Source organism: Melitaea cinxia, chromosome 9 (assembly GCF_905220565.1).
Source record: "Melitaea cinxia chromosome 9, ilMelCinx1.1, whole genome shotgun sequence".
NCBI lineage: Eukaryota > Metazoa > Arthropoda > Insecta > Lepidoptera > Nymphalidae > Melitaea > Melitaea cinxia.
Genome location: NC_059402.1, coordinates 17,110,561 through 17,129,039, shown reverse-complemented (window position 1 = coordinate 17,129,039; position 18,479 = coordinate 17,110,561). Strand labels below are relative to the sequence as shown.

General features: G+C 33.2%; 1 protein-coding gene across 1 annotated transcript; it reads left to right on the top strand.

The window, feature by feature from the left end:
* The first annotated feature begins 1,473 nt into the window (after positions 1 to 1,473).
* Positions 1,474 to 11,070, top strand: LOC123656202 (putative inorganic phosphate cotransporter). The gene is made up of 10 exons (XM_045591906.1): positions 1,474 to 1,546; positions 5,628 to 5,860; positions 6,419 to 6,598; positions 6,790 to 6,928; positions 7,237 to 7,454; positions 7,988 to 8,137; positions 8,887 to 9,019; positions 9,779 to 9,897; positions 10,363 to 10,482; positions 10,918 to 11,070. The coding sequence occupies exons 1-10, from the start codon at positions 1,474 to 1,476 to the stop codon at positions 11,068 to 11,070; spliced, it is 1,518 nt and encodes a 505-aa protein (XP_045447862.1).
* Positions 11,071 to 18,479: the final 7,409 nt, after the last annotated feature.

Sequence of the window (18,479 nt, the reverse complement as noted above, 5' to 3'; positions counted from 1 at the left end):
TTGCTCGCAAACGAAAAAATCGACTTCAATTACATCGACAAGTAGTCAACAACGTAAATAGCTGAAAAAATTGTCAACTAAGCACGCGTTATCAAAGATTATTGAAAAAGTACTAATCATATCGCGAGCAAATTTAAATGTCACCACATGACACGCAACACCTTTCGATAAAATAAAAATCATCGACATCGGTCCACCCTGTCAAACGTTCTGACAATAAAGAAAATGCAATCGCATTGAAAAGCTCCTCCTTTTTGGAAATCGGTTAATAAAGTTACACAACATTCGAAACAGAAAAGATAAACTGTTATTTTAAATCTTTGAGCCCTTATGCGTACTTTATTTCGAAGCGATCTTTTTTAGTTTTTTACCTTTTTCTGACCTTTCTTTAATTAACTCAACGCTGTTTTTGTATGATTAAGTGTCTAAATCACTTATTAAGGATCTAAAAAATATATTGATATAATGATCTTTTACTCACAAACTCTAATTTACGTGCAATAGATGCATCAATGGAACAGCAAAAATTTGTTAAATTTTAATAAATTGTTAAATTTTGGTAAATTGAAACAAAATAAACTATTAACAAAATCAATATTCGTAAAGTAAAAATTAAATCAAAGTAACTGTTAATTTTAAATTTAGTTTTACGCTTCTTTTATTTTAATTTTTCAATTTATTTTCATTTTACACATTAAATTGATGATAATTAAAAAGAATGAAATTATTTTTTAACTATTTATTTCCAGATAATATTGGCATAGTTTCTTTTTATTAATAAGCGAAAAAAATCATTTTATTTTTTATATTTGAATAAATATAAAATTTATTAAATTTAAAATTTGAGAATGAATGAAAAAGAATTATTAATATAGAGTAAATTGTTTGAACTTACTCGATTCTTCTTTAGATTTTCGTCCTATTCCATTAAATATTTGTTTTACAAAATTCAACATTTTTTTATTTTTTTATTTTTCTCAAAATATCCAAAATAGGTCAAGACTGTTTACGCGTCAGTTGAAAATGACACTCTTGCGCTGTATGTAAGGATATATATGTGTCTACGTAGTGTTGACTTCTTTCAAAACGCTTTAGATAGGCTGTTCGTTATACGATACGGTACAGTAAAATTCTAGATAAGCATAAAACTTTTGCTAACTTTCCACAATTTTAAGCACAGTATCATTACAATTTACTACATTAAGCAATTTTTATGTCATTTGTATAAAATACTACATATACATATAACATCCGAGACAGGCATTACAATCAAAGTCTTAAGTCTAATACAATATGTGAGAAATAAAAAAACAAAATAAAAAATAGACAATAAAAGAAGATAGTAGCGCGGTAACAGCGTGTTTCACAAAAAGGTGGGACCTCAGCTATATTCAGGACTAAAAGCCTAAAAAGTAAAGTAAAGTAAGGCAGCTCTTTGGCGTTTCTAAGGGACGACGGGCTATTGACAGGGAGATGTGGTGGTGGAGTGATCGAGTGAAGGTGGCGATTCGAGCACACAAGACTGATTTTAAAAAGTGGCAGCAAAGTAACATTCTTGAATATAGAGAAAAGTACAAAGCTGCCAAACGTGCCAGCAAGAGATCGGTATCCGTAGCTCGCAGCAAAAGCTTATCGCCACTATTTATGTAGTAGGCTTGAAACTGCGGAGTGGCAAAAGCTTATTTACAAGCTGGCAGATGCCCGGGAAAAGGCGATGCATGGCATCAAGCGAAGGCACGGTGGTGATGCCAACAAGAACTAGCAACCAGATTGAATATAAATATTTGTATAAACAAAAATATCTGCTTTGAGCGGCAATCGAAGTCGCGACCGTCCGCGCTTAGTCGCCGCCGACACAGCAAACGCACCATTATACCAGAGCATCGGCGTATGCAACAATTAGTTGTTCGATTTTCTTAATCCAGCTTCTAATATTTAAATCATGACTATCCGGATACAAGTCATAGTCAGAAACAAATTTCTCAGTATTTTGTAAGCGAAAGTATCTAGTCGTACAATACGTCACATAATCGCCATCATTGTTTAAAAATTATTTAATTATTTTATCTGCCCTTAATTTTATCGAATATTTTATAGAAGCAAACTAAGTTTTACTACTTAAGCTATTCATATTGAATTCGATCACGTGCCACTCCCGGTTTCTCTTTGCTCGGACAGCCCATTGTTAATATTCCTTGGAGCTCTTCATTTTGGATTTATTTCTTGTTTAATATTACTAATTTAAATAGTAAATTAACTCTTGTCCGAGTACACCGCTCTCACCACACCTCACACTCCGAAGTCTCCCTCCTCTCCCCCAGTGTCACATGATGTTGCATGTTACATAATTCTAATACTCAATAGTCTAATAGTGTGACCAAATATCAGTCTTAATGTACGTCATCAGTTTGCCGTTCAGCATTAGGCTGCAGCTTAATGCTGACACGCTTTTTTTTTCTGATAAATATCTATTAAAATATTTAAAATGACATTTCTTTTTCTAATATTAGTATATTATATATGTTTATATCTATTCAATTAATATACATGATTTTAATAGAGATAAAGTAATCGCTAAAGTAGCGACAGATAAGTATCAGTATCAGTATCAGCAGTCAAATCTTGTAAAAATATACAGAGTGTTATTCTAAAATCGTTTAAAATATTATGCAGCAATGAGACACACAAGAAGAATATGTAAAAAAAAATGTTACTTGAAATATTATAAACAAATTGAGACAGAAGTTTTTTTTTGTTAAATACCAATGCGGCGAAGACAATCACATATTTCATCAGTTGTTATAGGGGCAACGAGTCCGGGGTCAGGTGGCGATTCATGCGAAAGGAAGACTGTATGGGTGCTGTTGGTTTATTAGCTTCTAGAAGTAGCTTATCCATCTCTCCTTCACAGAGGTGTGATTACAAAGAAGTGTGCCCTGAGAGTCCCTGACGCAAAGATACTTTGTGATGTCATGCGTCGCTTTGTCCCGGGCATCTGCCAGCTTGTAAATAAGCTTTTGTCACTCCGCAGTTTCAAGCCTACTACATAGTGGCGATAAGCTTTTGCTGCGAGCTACGGATACCGATCTCTTGCTGCGACGTTTGGCTGCTTTGTACTTTTCTCTATAATTAAAAGTGTTACTTTGCTGACACTTTTTAAATCACTCTTGTTTGCTCGAATTGCCACCTTCACTCGATCACTCCACCACCACGTCTCCCTGTCAATAGCCCGTCGTCCCTTAGAAACGCCAAAGAGCTGCCTTACTGCCGCAGAAATTGCCGACCTCGTTTTATCCCAAAACTCCTGGTCACATTGCAAAGCGGAGTTTCTGTCGGGGTACTAGCGTCTTTAGCCATGCCCGTACTGGACATGGTAGCCCTTGCTCACTTTTCTTGATTTTCCGATTGTATTAGAAAGCTTTGTGTTCGTTTAGTATTTTATACAAATGATATAAAAATTGGTTAATGTAGTAAATTGTAATGATACTGTCCTTAAAATTGTGAAAAGTTAGCAAAAGTTTTATGCGTATCTAGAATTTTACTGTACCGTATTGTATAACGAACAGCCTATGTAAAGTATTTTCAAAGAAGTCAATACTACTTATATATATATCCTTACATACAGCGCAAGAGTATCATTTTCAACTGACGCGTAAGCAGTCTTGACCTATTTTGGATATTTTGAGAAAAATAAGAAAAATAAAAAAAAAATGGTGAATTCTGTAAAACAAATATTTAATGGAATAGGACGAAAATCTAAAGAGGAATCAAGTAAGTTCAAACAATTTATTCTATATTAATAATTCTTTTTCATTCATTCTCAAATTTCAAAATAAACTAATTTTAAATTATTCAAAAAAAAAATGATTTATTTTCACTTATTAATAAAAAGAAACTATGTCAATATTATCTGGAAATAAATAGTTAAAAAATAATTTCATTCTTTTTAATTATCATCAATTTAATGTGTAAAATGAAAATAAATTGAAAAATTAAAATTAAAGAAGCGTAAAACTAAATTTAAAATTAATAGTTACTTTGATTTAAGTTTTACTTTACAAATATTTATTTTGTTAATAGTTTATTTTGTTTCAATTTACCAAAATTTAACAATTTATTAAAATTTAACGAATTGTTGCTGTTCCATTGATACATCTTTTGCACGTAAATTAGAGTTTGTGAGTAAAAGATCATTAGATCAATATTTTTTTTAGTTCTCTTAATAAGTGATTTCGACACTTAAACATACAAAAACAACGTTGAGTTAATAAAAGAAAGGTCAGAAAAGGGTAAAAAATTAAAAGAAGATTGCTTTGAAATAAAGTACGCATAAGGTCTCATAGATTTAAAATAACAGTTTATCTTTTGTGTTTCGAATGTTGTGTAACTTTATTAAACGATTTCCAAAAAGGGGGAGCTTCTCAATGCGATTGCATTTTTTATTGTCAGAACGTTTGACAGGGTGGACCGATGTCGATGATTTTTATTTTATCGAAAGGTGTTGCGTGTCATGTGGTGACATTTAAATTTGCTCGCGATATCATTAGTACTTTTTCAATAATCATTGATAACGCGTGCTTACTTGACAATTCTTTCAACTATTTACGTTGTTGACTACTTGTCGATGTAATTGAAGTCGATGTTTTTCGTTTGCGAGCAAACACAATTATTATGGTACTTATATTTAAATCGTAAACAGTGTTGACTAATTTCAGAAACCTCTTAGTAATAATTTTATACAGGAGTATTTTATCAGCTATTTTCCAGAGTGATCGGACATTTCTGTAACTGTTTAATCTTGTTTTGTATTTTATTTCAATATAACACTATCACGATATAAGGAACATTTCGTGATAAGGTGGTATTGACCTAATGCGGCTTCGCTCACATTGAATTTTTTTTTTTAATAAATTTATCCTATTCCTATTATTTATTTTTGTGTTACCAACACATTGGGTAATTCTAAACATTTTATAATATCATATCAATAATCGACCGTTCCAGCGGGGATCGAACCTGCATCTCTAACTGACCGTGTCTGTACTCTAGCCAACGTAGCCACGGTGGCAGGGAACCGAATATAAAATCATCATATCAAAAATTTCGATCTGACGGGTAAATCGTTCCATAGCTTAGTTAGCTTACAAAGTAATATAAGCTAATAAAGTTATGGAATTATAAATATATATATATATAGGTTTAAAGTATCCTATGTTACTTCTTATACCTCCAAGAATATGTGTACAAAGTTTCACGATGTTCGGCTAAGTAGTTTTCCCGTGAAAGCGTAACAAACAAACTTATATTCACATTTATAATATTAGTAGGGATTCTGGCTTTTAAAGTGGCAGTCTGCGTGTTCTTTATGTTTTAAATCTATTGTATAGTCTGCTGTAATTGTTAAAATACTTATTTGTAAATAATTCAAAAGATAAGTACGTCAAAATTAAGTTATAAGTATATTGATTTATGTCGTTATGCTTATTTTATAAAGTAAAACCTAATGTTTGTTCTGTTTCTTCGGTGATATTCATTTATAGGTAACAACAGAACAGTTGACACCGCGAGTAGTGTTCTACATCTAAGAACACAAATAATTCTGATTACTGATGTTTATGTTGTTTTAGGTTCCGAAGATGAAGATACAGGCTCGTATGGTTTAGGATATCGTCACATACAAGCATTGCTGATGTTTTTAACTCTTGCCTTCGGTTTCATTGCGAGTGGTCATGCAGGAGTGACGATTGTTGCGATGTCGAATCCTGATAATAATACTGCGGACACAGTAACCAGAAGGCTAAATTGGAAATTTGAATTGACTGAAACGCATGACATCGTTAGACATTTGGATATATATCAAGTAAGTTCAAACTAGTCACAAATTTTCTTTTGTTATATCTAGTAAGCGATTAGATTGGCCTAGATCTAGCCAGGTCCATTTTGAGTACTTCAACTATCGTTTTTGACCGTTGGGGGGAAGGGAATAATTATATATATGACAATATTTCTCATTCCTAATAAATACCTAATAAATGACTAATCTTTTTGGATATTTTAATACCGACAACTGAGTGCGATGTATTTATATACTTCCTCTGACCAGGTCTCACTAGGGTAGATTGTAAGACCTAAACAGAAACAAGTACATACACACGAGGTGTGACATGATCTTCTTCTTCTTCTTCTTGGTTAATGACTTACAATAGTGCCAAATGAGCAAAGATGGTTTTGCCAATGTCACGTAGAAGGTGTGACATGATACAACTTATCTCTGTGGGATGATATGTGTTACTTCCCACATAGAACTTACTTTAAAATTTCATGTAAAGGGTCATATTATTTGACATTTTATTGTGATTTTCTATGTATGAACATTTTTCTAAAAAAACTTTCTTTTTATCATATTTTTTTTTTTCAGCTTTATGATTGGCCGAAGTCAGTACACGAGATTATTCTCGGGGCGTTTTTCCTTGGAGTTGCTGTCATGATGTTTCCTATCGGTCTCTTGGGACAGCGATTTGGTGGAAAGCTTTTGCTTCAAATATCATTGTTTTTAAATGCAGTCACATCGCTTGTGGCACCTTGGTTAATTGCATGGGTGAGTTTGCATGTCATTTTTTAAGCATGTCATTAAAGAACCGTTTTCGACTCGATAGTACTATTTTTTTTTTTGTTTTGTATTGAGTCAATTATTATAGTATTATTATTGTCACTTTAAAACAAACAATTCCATAATTTAATTTGAATAACGAAATTAGTTTGTTTCATTGCATATTAACTTTATTTTAGGGTGATTGGATATCATTTGCCGTAATTCGTTTCTTGCAAGGCGGTGCTCTAGCTGGACTTTACCCCGGAATCCAATTTACAGTCACGCATTGGTTTCCTATTAGCGAACGGAACTCTCTCAGCAGCTACATTTATGCGGGTACAAAAATATACATAAATAAAACCTTACATACATAGTTTTGAGACTAAAAGTTGAAAAATATTTTCTTAAATAGTAATAATGTAGTGAACAAAAAAAAAAAAAAATATAAGAAACACACAATACTTAAAACAAAGTTACTTTATTACGATTAAAATATCTTTTTCTTATTATAATTAATCTCAATCGCGGATGATCGCTATAGAAAGTCACTGTGCTTGACACAACGAGAAAACGGTATCATAAAGGTGACAGATAAAAATGACCAAAATGATCGTGTGACTGGATTTTTTATGTTTTTATTTTAGGTACAGGCATTGGAAGCACGTTTGCGTTCTTATTAGCAGGTATTCTGGCTGAGAGTGAATTGGGATATCCGGGCATGTTTTGGTTAGTCGGAATATTATGTTCAATTGCGTTTTTCTTGCTCACCTTCCTTGGATCTGCTACCCCCAATGAACATAGATTTGTGTCAGAGAAGGAGAAAAAATATATTGTACATGATCATGTTGAAGAAGTGGTGACGGTCAGTACTCTTATTTTCTTATGATAATATAAAAACCAAAAGAAATAGATTTGAGAAAGACGTCAAACCTCTTACTATTTGGGAAAGGCTCCGCCCCTTCTTTTTATCTTTCTAAACGAACATAAACTCAAACGGAAGAAAATCTGCTGTTATTACATTACCCAATCGTATATTAATGTCAGTCAGTCAATCAGTTCTGCCTATTGCTGTCCACTGCTGGATATAGCCCTCTCCTATGGTATATATTAATATATTGGGCACAAAAAAAGTTTTTATTATTGAATGTCACTATTACCCAATTAAATAAAAGCATAGCAATATTAATTTATTTATTTCAATGCAACATCAACTCATTTCTAACTGTGATTTGTGTCTATGTGGTGTTAGCCTGTAGGTTTTTGACACTTTATACATGATAAATTTGTCACAATTTTAAATGTTTATGAGTCTATGTAAATAATTGCTGATTAAAGTAATAAATTAATGAAAAAGTATAAAAGAAACGTTGATATTATTTCTGTATTTTGTTTTAGAACACCAAAGTTCCATGGAAAAACATACTTACTTCGATTCCTCTGTGGGCGACTGTCATAGCACACGTGGGAAATTCTGTGGCATTTGTGTTTATCTTTAATCAAGTTCCATCGTACATGGTTGGAGTGTTGAATTTCGACATAATGGCTGTAAGTATCAGCGTTTCTTGTGCTTCATCATGGATACACACCTGGTTTAAAACAGGCTTGAGTGTGATTGGTGTAAGAATATTTTAAGAAGAAGATAACTGTACTGTGAGTAATAAGAATAATCAAGGCAGGGCACAGCAGGAAATATTCTGCTAAAAATCTGGAGCAGTCCAACTGGAGAAGTACCTCGAACTTACAGAATATCATATATAATATATATCATAGATAAATGACACTGCTTTCAAGCAATGTTGTGTTCCTATGGTGATTAAGGTAAACAGAGCCACTAGAGGGGATTGGTGGTAGGGTCGGTAGCCCGCTAGCGATGCGACACTAGAAGTGTTGCAGATGTTTCGCTTATCATCAGGTGAGCTCTATTAGCGACCTAGTTGTATAAAAAAGAATCATATCAAAATAAAAATTCAATAACTTTACATGAAAAGCACTATCTTTTAGATAATAAAAGAATTATCAAATTAAATACGCTCAGTAAAAAGTTTGATTTTTGAAGTCGACTAAAAATACAGTCTTTTGTATGAAGGCACACATTTGAGGTGACAAGTCGTGTCGTGAAGCCAAGATATTGCCTGCACTTCCGACACTGGAGCAAATCCTCCGGTCATAACGATATCATCACGAGGTCATCATAACGATATTGTTCATTCATTTTTATTTCTGAATTACATCCTTGTAAATTTGTCATTGTACCTTTCATACATGAAATATACAACCTTTTAATTTTTTTACAGAGTGGTATTCTGACAGCACTGCCTTACTTGGGTTCATGTATCTCGGCGTTAGCATTCGGTAATCTGTCCGATTATTTAACTAATAGAAAAATCATCAGCATGAAAATGGCGAGAATAATATTTAATTCGATTGGTAAGTTGTGTCAGTAAAATAAATAGTGTTAGACCATAACCCATTAAGCTGTTACACAGAGTGTTGGCGGACATTGTCCCAACCATGAGTAGCGATGTGCGTGTCTTTGGTAACAACTGGTACCGACGGCTTCCGGAACGAAGGGTGACTAACAAGGAGATACACATATTGATTTCATTGATTTAGTTAACTTTATTTGCGAGTACTGTATATAATATTTAGTTTAAAGTAATTAATTTTTGTACTTTATTGTTTAATTTATCAATATTTTCTCTATTGATAGGCGTTGTCTGTAAGAGATCACTATTAGATATGGCCGCCTTTACATTTTTTTTATTTACTTCCCTTTATTGTTACTTCCCTTGTGTATTTCAAATGTGCAAATAATAAATATACACTAAGACTAATAAGAAATAAAGTTTTACTATTATTACGATTATTCCGTATATATGTAGTACGAATACAAATATTTACTCCAAACGGAAATCGAATCCTTGACAACCTGTTAACTCGAGGACAGTTAATTAAAATAACTTGACAACCAGACTTATCTTCGGTTTAAATTGTCTAAGTCTTCTGCTGGAGATACGCCTCCCCTACTCACGCCAAATCCAATATATCCGCTAAATCCCGTTTATCCGTCATAGCAAATCGAAAATAATTTTCAGAGGACGTTGGCCATTACTTAAACACGCCAATTCAATCGAAATACTTTTTCAATACTTAAATTATTTCAAAAGATAATCGTTTCTCTTACAGCGTGTTTTATACCAGCGATATGTCTAATAATAGTGACATTCACGAACAATAGCATTTTAGCCGTTGTCTGCTTTGTCATACTTTCGACGGCGAATTCTGGACACCACTTTGGTTGGATGGTAAGCATGGTTTCGAAATTATTAATATTACACCTTGTTAATTTTTTTTTTTTGAAACCAACATTCCCGTAAAAGTAAGTAAGTGTTGGCGATGATCTAAAATTTATATACAAATATTTTAAATTTTAAATGCATTTATTTTTTTGGTTTCAATTGTTGGCGCCGCGATCACAGCATTGAGAGTTAAGCTGGCGATTTTGAATACTGTTCACAACATATAAATACATAAATAGACGCCTTAAGCTCAACGGCCCCCATTAGGATTTACAAATGTTTCGGAGGTCCAGAAACACAATACACAAGCACAAACACGCAAACCACGACAAACGTCTTTATGGCCGATACAAATATCTTTCGGAACTGTGAGGACAGTCCTTTGCACCAACGCATCGTCGAATTTGTTATAGCCATCCAGGTTCACCTTTGTAGTAAGTGTGTATAATAAATCATGTGTTTTACTTTCAGGTAAATTACATAGACTTATCGCCAAACTATTGCGGAACCCTGATGGCGATAGGAAACACATTAACCAACATCTTTGCTGTCGTCTTACCCATAATAATTTCCTTTGTTGTAACTGATATGGTATGTAGCTTTTTAATATTATTCTAATGCCACTAATTAACTGAACTAGAGTTCTGAGTTCTGTTCGATTATTAAGGTTTACTATCTTTATATAGGATGTATGTGCTTTAACAGTGAGTGTTAAAATCGGCCTGATCTTCTGATCAACAGCCGAACACCTTACAATTTGACAAAGATATATTTCCAAGCACATGACTCCACGACACCAGCTTTCAAAATTTCCTTCAACTCCAACGTCCCAAGAGTTTATTGATTTTATGATACAACAATATATTCATTTGTATATGAATCAATATTAGATGCAAGAAGGAAAAAAAATAAAATTCATAAACATGAACAGACCAAAATTTTCCATTTATTTAGTTGTTTCTGCTTTGTATTCTAACAAATAATATTCAGCATGAAAAAAACAATGTCAGCTTTTTTTTATTTCAGACAAATCGGTACCAGTGGCGCGTCTTATTATTATTGATGGCTGGTTGCACTTTTGTTAGTAATGTCATCTTCATCATGTTCATGTCAGCTGATATTCAACCCTGGAACAAATTAGATGAAGAGGAAGAAGAGGACGCCGCTAAGCAAGCTTAAGCACGTTACCTAGAGTAAGTAATGCCAACTCCTCTTGCAAAATGCATGGTGGAGCATTGTTTGGGAATACGTATTTTAATATAGACCTTATTATGTATTATGTGACGCAGCGTTCGCGCAGTGGTCACAGCTGTGGATTGTACCTGTTGCGCTGGCGGTTGCGGGTTCGATCCCCGCATATGAAAAACATTTGTATTGGCCATACAGGTGTTTGCCGTGGTCTGGGTGTTTGTGCAGTCCTTGTGGATCTCCCCACTGTGCCTCGGAGAGCACGTTAAGCCGTCGGTCCCGGTTGTTATCATGTACACCTGATAGCGATCGTTACTCATAGTAGGGAATATATCCGCCAACCCGCATTGGAGCAGCGTGGTGGATTAAGCTCTGGTCCTTCTCCTACATGGTGAACGAGGTCTATGCCCAGTAGTGGGATATTACAGGCTGAAGCGATGTATTCTTATCAGACAGGATTAATAACCAAACCTTGTATATTTTGAAAAAATGAAAATAAATTTAAATTACATTATGTAACGCGCGCTGATTGTGATGCTTCTTGTGTTGTAGGCTTCTATAAGATATAGTAATCGCTTATTATCAGGTGAGCCATACGCCTGTTTGCTATCCTAGTTGGGTTAAACAAATGTACTGTTTTGCGATCCTTGCGCGATTCGCAAAGTCATATTCACTCTTTCGCCGAACATTCGATACTCCACATACCTCTATGATGTAAAATTTAGATTAAATTTCATCAAATATTAGTACTTAAGCAATATTTTTTTTCCAGATCTCGAAGACATAAAGCAAGAAACTTATTGTGCAGAACCTGATCAAGATGTAATGAAATGTCGTGTTTCAAAAAATCAATTTTTTTTCGGACTGTTCGCTCTCTACGTCATTCATGTATTAATATATACGTGTTGACGACAGCGTTATTCTAACAGTGACATTGCTGCCAACCTAAAGATGCCGCGCCATACTTCCTTTTTTCGTTCTGAATTATTGACTGTCTCCGATGTACATATAAGTTAAACTTTCAGTTAGATTTATGAAATGTTATTAAGTAAATATAAATTATTTTATAAGTGAAGTTTATTTTAATATAAATAATAATAAATAATAAATAGATAAATATCTATACAATACCTACCACCTTGGAACTTGAAAAGCCGACCGATGGCGGGATAACCATCCAACTGCTGGCTTTGAAATATACAGGCCGAAGACGGGCAGCAGCGTCTTTGGTGCGACAAAGTCAGCCATGCGGTCACCAACCCGCCTGCCCAGCGTGGTGACTACGGGCAAAACACATGAGTTCACGCTATTTTTGGCGTAAACTTGTGGAGGCTTATGTCCAGTAGTGGACTGTAAAGGCTGTAATGATGAAATATCTATACAATACACACACGGTCGTCTGTTCCTAAAGTAAGCAACTAAATGCTTGTGTTATAGGTAACAGCCGACTGGTATATAGCTACATATATTTTTTTTTCGATAAACATACTTATAAATAATACATATATAAATATGTTTTTAAGTTGCACCTATTTATTATGTTAATTATATTATCCTAAAAACAAGACATAAACCAACATCGACATTATATTCTCATTTTGATACAACAAAAAGAATTAAGTTATACCAGATTCTATCGTGACTTCGCCCGCAAAGGTCAAGATTTTAAAGGTTGATAATATCTAGAGATCTCTTTATATAATAAACCATAGGATTTTAAGAGTTTCAGATTTAAAATAATTCCACAAAATATCAAAGTTGTATTGTAATAAATATTTTTATGTATTATGAGTAGGTTTTATTTTAATTGAATTGTTAATTTTTTTTTTAATAGTTAACTTGTGGGGTATCCAATCATATACAAACTTTTTACATCTGAATAATAATGAAACCTCATTTCATGTTGTTATATTTTTATTAAAAATATTTCTTGATAGATGTCACGAATTTATATTTTAATATTATTTACTTTAATACTAGCTGTACCATGCGTGGGTTGCTACGCTTTTTTTTTTGTTCGTACTAAATCAGAAACCTTTGTGGGTTCATGCACAAGACTTTGCTGACGATCATGACATGATCAAATCATTTTATATATATAGATATTTACACTCAATTATATATATATAGATATTTTACAATCTATCATTCGATATCATTCAATCGAATGATATCGAATGATAGATAGTATATTGCTACGAGTACGTTGTTTTTGATATTATTATTCTTTGATAAAAAGTCGGTGGAAGTATCGAAGATTTTATCATTATTTCATCCGTTAAATAGCTCTTCGCCTAAAAATTGTGAAAAAAAATCAATTCTATGTTATTAAATGTAATAAAATTATATATATACGAGTTTTTCTATTATATTTATTAAGTAAATAAATAAATAAACTAAATAAATAAAATAATTTGTATTCATTTAAATAGTGCTATCAAGGTTTACTTTTAAAGTTATTGACAAAAGTGTCGTAAAATTAAAGTTATTGTTTTCTATCGAATATAGTTTTATTACGAAACGAATTATCACGACGTATAACACGAACATGATTATATCGAAGAGAGTGACGTCATATTGATGACGTCACTTTATTAAGAAGCCTATTCTAGAGAACCTTCTTCATTAGAAGTATATAATATCCCCAGAAGAGATCTCTTCCAGTCAACCAATGGTCATGAGAGAGAGTGTCATATAGCGGGGGAGACAGAGCAAGAAATAAATAATTGATCTGCACATAGTATAGGAGCAATCATTCAGCTTCCTCTACTAAAATATAGGAGCAATAAAAAAATATGGTAGTTAACGGAAATTTTAGAGATTTCGTTTATAAACAATTTTATTGCGTAGCGCTAAAAAACTTATGTACTTAAACTAAAATAAATATGTCAATTATTTAATAGTTAGTCAGTTTATTTAATATTTTTAACACATTTACTTCTTAGAAGTAGGTCAAGAAAAATAATATTCACTTATAAAAAATTAAAGATTTTAAATTATAGTATTCACATTATTTATTATTATTATTATTATGATAATTAAATTTGCACACGATGGTTTGAACAACGCAAAATAATTCTATATATAATATTCTCGTGTCACAATGTTTGTTAAAATACTCGTTCGAAACGGCTCGACCGATTTTTATGGAATTTTGTGTGTATATGGGGTAAGTTTGAAAATAGGCCGATATTTATTTTTTATACTCCTAAGTTATAAGGGGAAGGGGGATTAAGGGGATTAATAACATATATGACAAAACAACGTTTGCGGGGTCAGCTAGTATAAATATAAAATATTAAAATCTAGAGTAGCCCGACTGAGGAATTAACTTAATCCATAAGATCATAAGCAAATAATACTGCTATAAATTAGTGTTGTATGTTTCTGTGGTGAGTAAGCCAAACCGCCTGGGGAGGGTTGTCGGTAGAATCGACAACGCGCTTGCATAGCTCCTATTATTGCAGGCGTCTATAGGCCAAGGTACCATCCATCCGTCCTCTTAACATCAGGCCAGGTATCTTTGTGATATATTAAAAAAAACACGTGACTGTGAAAATAAGGTTGATATCGATATGATTGATCACGCAGTAATTAAACATCACGCGAGATGTTGGAAAGTTTATGTATTACAGTAGACTGCAATAGGCTGAAGTGATGATACTTTAAAAAAAAAAATGAAAAAAATATTGCTTAGTCAAAGTTGTTCTTGGCTTAAATTTCAAGGAAGTATGTCAAGCAGCGGTGCTGTGTGGTTACGGGTGCTGTGTGGTTACGGCATTAAAGAATATAGCCACCCCCTATCTTCCCGTCCCGGGTGTCGTAAGAGGCGACTAAGGGATAACACAGTTCCACTACTACCTTGGAACTTAAAAAGCCGAGCGATGGCGGGATAGCCACCCAACTGCTGGCTTTGAAATACAAAAGCCGAAGACGGGCAACAGCGTCTTCGGTGTGACAAGTAGTAGACTGCGATAGGCTGATGTGATGATGTGATGTGATGATGTCCAGCAGTTCGGATAGCCGTTTTCTAGGTGATGAAGGTATGTGAGCTACGTCAATTATTGTGATTCAAAGCTGTTTACATAAACGACTTACGAAGACCTTGTTACCAGTCCTCGACTTGCTGTATCGTATAGAATCAGCAAGATATTCATAATATCTCTTTATCAAATGACAAAACAGTTTATCGCGTTAGTTTATTTTTATTTTGAAAGTGTTTATGATAAAATATAAAAGATAAATGATGTAGAAATATTTTCAAGTGTTGATGATGAGATTTTATTTTGTACTTTTGTTGATTAGTCCACATGAAAATATGGACACACAATTTGCATTTATAGCGGACGAATCAACTATGATTATGAAATGGTACGTACTCGCTAGCTAGCGTTATGGATATAGTTTTCACAGAGCCAAACAAATTAATCGCAGCCTATTCGCACAGTCAAAAAATCAAAATCAAAAACAGCTTTATTCAAATTAGCAATTTCCCAAGAGCACTTTCGAATCGTCATTTTACAAATTAAAACTATAAAAATAAATTATTATTTTTGTGAAAGTAAAGCTAGCACCGATTCGGAATGTAGATTTTGCAGAGAAGAATCAGCAACTACGCAGATACTCTTTTGAAAAATAATATATAAACGTTGCATAAAATACAGCGTCACTAAGTCCACATTTCTTTATCAACTATGTGATCCTGCACCGAATAATAAGCTTTATATATTAGTTTTTTTTTTAATAAAAAACTTCAAATTTATGTTTAGACAATTCCAGTGAATAACTATATAATACTACCAATTTGTCAAAAAGTGATTAAAAACGTAACTTTGATAAAATAATCGACTTCTGTAGCCGTGGTCTTGGTGGACATTTATAGATATTATCATATATAATTATATGTATTATTTTTCATTTATAAATGCCAACTGTACTTTTTAAAACTATATATTTAAAATTGTTTGTTTAGATTTATATAACAAAGTTCTTGTTGAAAATCATTATACTTATTGCTTCGGAACTGCTAGCTGGCTGTTACTTCGTTCTGCGAATACAACATGCGACTTACGTAAATCCACACGACACTTCGATAGCACGATCTATCTACGAACAACACCATCTGTTATTCATTGTATGAACTAATAATAATTAAATATACATTCAACAGAACAAGCTGAACCAAGGTAGGCTCTATAGAATTAATATATTCCTTTAAAAACTATAAATTCAGCCTCCAGAGCCTATATTTTTATCGTTAAAATGAATGTTAATGAAAGCGACGGTAGGTTCTGTAGTAAAATTCTAAAATCATAGTTTTTGCCTCCATGTCCTATTTTTAGGACTGTAAGGGCCAAAATAATGCTTTGAATTTAGCGGCAAGTACATTACAAAGGAAATGAGGCTTATTAGTGACAAAGTGGCAACCATCATTGAGTGAGTAGACGAGTGAAAACGTCATTGTTATCCAGACGAGGGCAGAGAGGCTTCGAATCCATGATAGTGTCTCGCACGCGGTGGTCGCGGTGACTAGACACACTAACACCTGTGTCTATTACACCGACGACAAGGACGACGCAATTGGCTACTTCGTCAGAAGGGCGGTGGAGGCTAACCGTAGGCAAATTCTCGAGCACAGCCTCAAAATGGCGATCCATAATAGGGATGCGAATGTTATTGAGGATGTGCTCGCGAAACTGGCGGCGGGCGCTGGTTTAGAAAAATGAGAGTGGCCGTCGACAATGCGGTAAATTAACAATGTAAGTCACACAATGTAAATTATAAGGCATGTAGTGCATTATAAAATTAATGGAGCATGTAGAAAAAAAAAAAAAAAAAAAAAAAAAAAACAAAAAAAAAAAACAAAAAAAACCATAGTCGTAAGTGATTATTCTAGTTATTGTTATTTAATTTAATTCTAATAATTATTCTAATTATTATTATTATATAATTATATATATCTCTCACGGTCAATTATGGACTTACTACGAACACTGCAATGTTGAAAATAATACGCCTCAATACTTGAAAATTAAAATTTAAATAAAAAAAGGCATGGGCACTCAAGAGCCTATGGATGTTAAAATTTAAATAAAAAAAACCATCATTGAGTCAATTTTGGGCAGATTCGTACTATCTGCTTTTACAAAACCTTTTTGCATTTTAATAAATAAATAGCTACAAATGTAATGCACTAACGAAAGAGAACAAGTGTTACTCCTTGAAGTTAAAGTTGATAGATATGTACCTAGCTGTTTACAGCTCTGACAGAACTTTGTTTTTGTTATTGTTCGTATGACGTCATATTATGGCGGATCGTGTTTTAGGTCACGTGATATACAGATTTTTTATTTATAAATTTTGATCCACGGGCTCAAAATGCTCGTGCCTTTGTTTATCATGCATGCATTATAATACCACAGGCGATTTTTTTTTACTTATTATAAGATCAACAGTCCTGTGACTGCCTTGTAAAACTAGGACGTGGTCCGACGCTGACGGTTTTTTTTTTCCTAACTAAATACTGTTTATGCAGAAATATACACATAATCGCTTTCTAATTTCTAACATTATTATTTTTCTTATCTATGTACACTTAACCTATGTTACTGTTAGTAATGTTTGTTTTTTTTTCTTATATATATATATATATATATATATATATATATGTATTTTATATTGTTATTATTTATTTATCTATTTATTTATTTTATTTTATAGGTACATCCACAGAATACATATGGAACATTATATATGATTTACTATTACATTATTATCTAATATGTATCTCATTACGGGGTACACAACATTCCACAATATATTAATGCCGTGAAGCAAGTATAATTAAAATTACTTCGCATAAAAATTAAAAGTAAAGATCCTACTTGTTAACAATAAAATTCATTTAAAAAGGTCATTAATCAAATTTATATAAAAAGTAAAGTTAAGATAATATTAATAATCAAACATAGCTAGCATTCAATAATATACAGATTAAAATATACGACTTTTAATTTCAAAATATTTTTTTTTATTATGTTATGGGCTTGCTCTTGACCTCAGTCTAGCTCTAGAGCACAGACGAGGTCGAAGATGGAGCGAGTTCGCCCAGAATAAGCCTGTTCACTCGCGCTTTAAACATGTTCGGGTCGTATGAACTCGGAAATACAGACTACAGATCAATGAAGGAAGCAGGGAATTCCATTCCTTGGCTGTGCGCATTAAAAAAGATGATTCGAAGCAGAAGGTCCAGGCAATTGGCTGTATGGCTAGCAATATCTGGTACCCATGTTGCAACCTGTACCATCTGGGTAAGATCGAGTGCTAACGCGAATTTGCGCGCCTCCCTCCTAGCGTGGCATGTTTTCTCGTACGGGAACAACCACTGCTCGTGGTGGGCG